This window comes from Alligator sinensis, unplaced genomic scaffold, assembly GCF_000455745.1.
Source record: "Alligator sinensis unplaced genomic scaffold, ASM45574v1 scaffold806_1, whole genome shotgun sequence".
NCBI lineage: Eukaryota > Metazoa > Chordata > Crocodylia > Alligatoridae > Alligator > Alligator sinensis.
Window position 1 is genome coordinate 1,019,507 of NW_005842521.1, and position 6,074 is coordinate 1,025,580.

At 47.4% G+C, this 6,074-nt stretch overlaps 1 protein-coding gene across 4 annotated transcripts in view; it reads left to right on the forward strand.

Annotated features, from left to right (window-relative positions):
* ATXN10 (ataxin 10) overlaps positions 1 to 6,074 on the forward strand; it is a 169,972-nt gene that overhangs the window by 73,329 nt on the left and 90,569 nt on the right. For all 4 annotated transcript variants that reach the window (XM_025213321.1, XM_014523679.2, XM_025213322.1 and 1 more), the window contains exon 5: positions 5,425 to 5,589. In XM_025213321.1, coding sequence (XP_025069106.1) covers positions 5,425 to 5,589 — 165 coding nt within the window. The remainder of the gene's footprint in view (positions 1 to 5,424; positions 5,590 to 6,074) is intronic.

Below are 6,074 nucleotides of genomic sequence, written 5' to 3' on the forward strand. Positions count from 1 at the left end.
TGAAACTGCACCCTGCCGGGAGTGGGTGGCCTGGTGGGGCTCTCAGTGGCGCGGGAGCCCCCAGGAAATGCCAGGCCAGTTACCACCCCAGTGGAAGGCGGGTCGGGGCGCCTTAACCCCTAGCTCCCACCGCCGGGTGGGTGACCCTGAGTGTTTGGAGGGGCCCAGAGGGCGGACCCCGAGAGTGTGATGGTGTATAGGGCATGGTGCTGTGGTTGCCCCTTTGGAGAAAGGGAGTAGTGGCACGGTGAGGCCTGAGGAGACAGAGTGAGGGGCTAGAGACCAGCCCGGAGTAGAGAGTACCCTCGACTGGCCCAAACTGGGGCCAGGACTTGGAGAGTCAAAAGGGCCAGGGGCCCACCGCGAGGGACGCCCAAGAGCCGGGGGCCTGGGGTCCCGACTGGCCTGGAGGTGGGCCAGGGCAAGTGGCTGAAGGTCCCGGAGGGACCACATCTGAGAGGGGAACATGGCTTCAGGGGGACTAGGTAGCCCGGATGACGGCGGAGTGGCCGCCTGATAGGAGAGGATCATAGAGGGGTCCTGTATGGATGATTCTGGGGCCCAGTGTGGGGCCGGTGACTATGTGAACACCATGATGCCATCTGCGAGGCTTGGGCTGCGGTATTGGGGAGGTAGGAGCTACAGAGAGCGCCCCCTGGCATCGGGGCACTAAATGGGCAGCCTCCCGCTTAATTGACATCTGATTGAATCAATTATCATCAAAGGCGTGGCGGGTGACATAGGCGGGTGGTTGCCCAGAGACAGATGGGCGGGCCGCGGAGCACGGCCCCGAGGAGGCCCCCTGTCACAGGCCATAATGCTTTGAAAAATAACTGTTTAGGAGAATTAGAAGAGTTGAGGCCATATCCTGTGGAGGTATTTGTGTTAGTCAAATGTGGGAGTCTGGATTTGAAAAACCTTCTTGGCCTTATCTGACAGTAAACTAGTTTCATTGGGCAGGGATTGCAAGAAGGTCTGTTTTATAACATCAATTTTTATGATTGAAGTCTTGTTCTGAAACACAGCTTACCTGCCTGAAAACCATTTCTAAGATCCTAACTCCACCTGAATGCAAATTGTTGCCAGATAAACATGACAAGTATTGATAGAATTGGAAAGTGAATGAAAGGAGGAAAAAAAAGGCCCATCAAAACTGTTGACTGTATGTGTGTGTGCAGTGTAATGCAATACATTCAAATCCATTGCCATGTATATATGGATAATAGATTTGGCCAAAACTTCTATAGCAAGCTTGAATATGTATGTGTATATAATATCCAAATCTACTAGCCATGAATATATGGCTAGTGGATTTAACCAAAACTTCTATAGCAAACTTGTAACAAAGCTTTATATCAGGGTATCGATGAAGAGCTATATTTCATCACATCTGGTCTGAAATGTGCAATTTTCAAGCACACTAGTCAGCTGCATGGTATATACAATTTTGATTTTTAAGGAATGTTTGTTTTGATTTGGCTGTAGCTCTGCCTTTTGAAATCTCAGTGGACCTAGTCATTTTTTTTTTAGACTGAATTACACCCTGATTCTCCCATTGGATCTGGACAGATAGACGCATGTGAATAGTCCCTTTGAGCACAATTGTTTCTTTCACTGCGGGGGGGGGCGGCATTGCAGCATTAATTTGAGGTGTTTATCAGCAATAGTGCTCATAAATCATTGGTGTTCTGTGCTAGCCCAAGGATCTGTCCACATTGATTGTAAGGTTAGGATATAACCTTACAATCATAATTCTCTGTTAATTCTTGATTTCAGTGTATTTGTTTTGTTTTAAAGCACAGATACCATAATGCTTACATATAAACGTGCATTAATATTTCCACCTACACTTACATCTCTTACTTCAAAAAAAGACTGAAATCTGTTAGTTCATTTGTTTAGTTAAATAGTTTGATTTCTGTGTTGAGATACTTAACCAAAAATATTTTAAACTAGGTATTTTCTTATTTTAAGTCTTTCCAGTGAGTGGGTGCACTTGGATTCAGTAGGAATATAATTAATTAAGTGATGAGCTCTCTTGAAAAATCTTACTCATAAATATTTATAAAATAGTAGAAGTCTAAAATGTTGTGTAGGCAAACATATACAACCGTAGTTTGCAAAAGGAAGGATGGATTGGGAGCTGAGATCATACAGTTCAGGAAGGGTAAATCTTGCCTGCCTAATTTAATTGGTGGGAGCAGATGGCCATGTTTAAAACTTGGTACTGCTGAAACAATAGATTAATTGACACTGAAGCTGTTGTATCTAATGATCTACATTTTTAATGTTACCAAACTATTGCTGCTTCCTGTGGAAAGTCTTGAGAAACTAAATAAAGGATTCTGGAATCTCAGTTAAAATAGGTGTACCATATTTCCAGTTCCAAAAAAGAGGACACCTGTTGGGGGGACACCTCGCTCTCAGCCTGCAGCCCTCCTATCCCTGCTGCTGCCCTTCACTCCCAACCTACAGACCTCTGGCCCTGCAGGTGCCCGTTACTCCCAATCCATAGTCCCTCGCCCCCCTGGCCTATGCTGGTTCACCTCAGCCCCAACCTGCAGCCCCCATGCCTGCTGTTGCCTCTCACTCCCAACCTGCAGGCCTCTGACCCTGCCAATGTCCCTTACTCCTGACCCACAGTCTCCCCCACCTCCCCCCCCGGGCCATGTTGGTGCCCCTCACTCTTGACCTGCAGCCCCTTGGTACGTACTGCCAGTGCCTCACGTTCTTGACCTGCAGCCCCCTGCTCCCCCACTCTTGCCAGAGGGGACCCCAGCTGCCCCTGTTCCAACTGGGCCAGAATGCAGTGGCTCCAATTCATGTGGGTGGTGGTGGAGCAAGTCTGGCCCCAGTGCAGGGAGGAAGGAAGAGGAGAGGATGCCTGTGGCACCCCCCACCCTGCTCTGGGGCTCCTGTGCCATGACAGGTGGCCTGATCAAACTCCCAACCCCTGGGGCAGCATTTTTGGTGCCCACCCAGTCTCTGTGAGCATGGGCACTGACCCTGGTGCCACCGACTCAGCCCTACAGCTCCCCACTGCCCTCAAAGGGTCCTCGCTATTTCCCCTGCTGGAGGGGCAGGTACCTCCCACCTGCCCAGCTGCAGCCTCAGTGCCTGCACAGCTTCCCTCAGTGCTGGCAGGCACCTGCCCCACCTCACACACCCATCCCCTACACGCGCACACACACATACACCCCCGACAGTCCCCAAACCCTGGCCCTCCCACTCCACTTGCCATAGACTTACTTACATCCAGCTGCTGAGGCTGCTCCCACTACCCTGCCTGGCTGCATGCTGGCCACATGTATGTGCACATGCACTCACATGTGATGCCCCCTGCCTCCAACTGCCCTCCCCCTACTTCCGGACATTTGTTCAGATTTCAAAAAACCACCCAGATGGAAATTGGAGGACACAAAAAAAATAAAAAGGACACGTCTGGGAAAACCCAGACATATGGTAATCAGGGTTTGAATTACGGGGGGAGCTTGGGGGACTGAATCCCTCCATAAAGACAAGAGCCCCTGAGAAGCATAACAGTTATTATACTGCTTGAGTCCCAAAGTTCATTTAGTCCAAAATCCTGTCTCCAACAGTGGCCAGTAGAAATAGCAGGGATGGGCAAAACATGGCCTCCAGGGCAGATTCAGCCAGCTAATTGATTGCATCCCCTGTGGAGCCAGCTAATTGATTGCATGGCTGCCCCTGTGATACTCCACATGGAGCCGAGACCTGCTTGCTACCGCCTGGGGCAGCCTGTGCTGTACTCCCGCCCACCCTGACCCTAGCCTCGGCTCTGGCTAGTGCACGCAGCTTCCCAGTGGCTGTCTGTCTACTGCTTGATTACCTCACAGCTGTCACTGCTTCCCCACGTTATCTGCTGCTGGAGCAGCGTAGCAGGGACAGGAGTAAGAGGAGGAGCCCCTGAAGCTGGGGGGAGCCAAGCAGTACCCAGCTGGCCACTGGGAAACTGCACACTGGCCACGGTGGGTGCAGGTGCAGGTGGGAGTGGGAAGGGCTCAACCCCATATAGAGTGCCATGGACCAGATGGAGGTGCGGGCTGCATCTGCACCTGCATGACACTGTCTGGGTGAGCTCTGCTATACATGCCCCCTGTCACTCCTCCCTCCATGCATCCCCAAATGGCTTCCTGGGCCTAGTGTGCGTGCAGCCCATGTCCACCCCCTCCCCCCCCCACACACACACACTGCCTCCCATCCTCCCCCACACACAATATACAAGAGTAAGGTTTTATTTTGAGCTATTACGCAATTGTCTCTATCTACACTACTGAGAAAAAGCCAAATCAGGACAATAATTTATTTTTTGAAATAAAATATGTTATAGTAGATGTTTGATTTTAGTATATGTTTTTATGTATAATTTGTTAAAATAATATCTTCTGAAAGATTTTATGTGAGAGGCCCTCGACAGCTCACCAGAACTTGAGTGGCCTGTCAGCCGAAATAGTTGCCCACCCCTGATAAATAGTATAAGAAGCCAGGCATAGGCAGCTGTGGGGTAAGTGACCTTCCAAGTGAGGTCTCCTTCTGCTGTAATTAGAGACTCTTCTCAGTACTGAGGCAGAAAGCTAAGTGTTAGTAGTGGCCTTCAAAAATCACACATCAAGGCTCAAAAACTCATGTAATATAATAATGAGTCTTGGTTCTATTTATTTGCCTTCTGGTTTGGGGTGGGGGGGGTTGTGTTTTTTGTTGTTGGGTTTTTTTTTGTTGTTTTTTTTTGTTTTTTTTGTTTTTTTTGAGGGTACATGTTTTCAAACTCTGTTCACAAGTAATGTGGACTAGAAATATATTTTATTATAGGTAATTGTTCAGTAGCAACTGTTTTTAGTCACTATTTTTAGCTACATTTTAAAGAAAAAAAACTGGTTATTAAAGGAGTCGCAGCTTAATTTTAGAGATTGGAAATGCTAACATTTCTGTGTTGAATGCTGCATCCTAGAGACTTTCTGTAAATAAAATATGAGCTTTGTGGAATCTTAAGCATCTCTGGTTTTCACTGAAGCTGGTAGGCTTCAGGTGCATTTGGCATTTAGTATGTTAGTTTTTTTAACTGCATGGTAGATTTGCTAGCAATAAGGAACGATTTGTAGTGATGAAGGTATTTGCATTAAAATCTCTTTATTATTTGGAAATGTGGTTGAATACGTTTTTATACCACCCTCCCTCCCTGCCCCCCTATCCCCTTCCTTCCTTTCAAAATATTTCCACTTTAGCTTTACAATTCTACTTTTAAGTCTCATCTCTGGGGTTACTTGAAAGTGGTCTTACTTTATTGTAGCTGAAATGATTTCACTGCCTCTTACCCACTAACATGCCAGTGCCTATGTCCAATAAATTAAAGCACAATGCTGTGGTATTCTGGCTTGATTCTTAATAAAATATTTTCTTTTGAAGGACCTGCCTAAATCACCATGATGCGAAAATTATTGCCTACTGCTGTATGGTCCTGTTCACTTGCCTTAATTCAGAGAAAGTGAGAGAACTACTGGAACAAAAGAACTTGAATGTAGCCCTGGCTGTACTGAAAGTCTACAGGAAGCAGTTGGAGTCTGAATGGTCGTATGTATCTTTTTAATGAATAGTTGTGTGTATCTCGCATTGCAAATTTGATTCACAAACTTCAGAATTGGATGTACCAGAAAATGATAAAGTAACTCAACATAATTTAAGTCTTTTTTCACTTAGAATAAACAATATTATCTGTAACCTTTTAATTGCTTCCACAGCTTTGTTGTAAATATTAGGGCTATGTGAAGCTTTGGATGCTGTTTCAGTTTGGAGGAGATTCGGAGGGGGAGGGGTAGGCAAACTGAAGGAGGAGTGGGGAGGGGTCATGGGGGACCCCTGCTAGGCCCCATCCCCTACTTGCTCTCCCAGTCCCCTTGAGTGCCTCCCAGCCCCCACCCACTCTCCCAGCCAAGTCGATGTCTGTCCTGCTCAGCCCCAGCATCCCGGCTCTTTGAAGAAAAAAAAAAAACCCCACATTCACTGGCTGCTGCCTAGCGGGGGTGTGTGTGTGTGTGTGTGTGTGTGTGTGTGTGTGT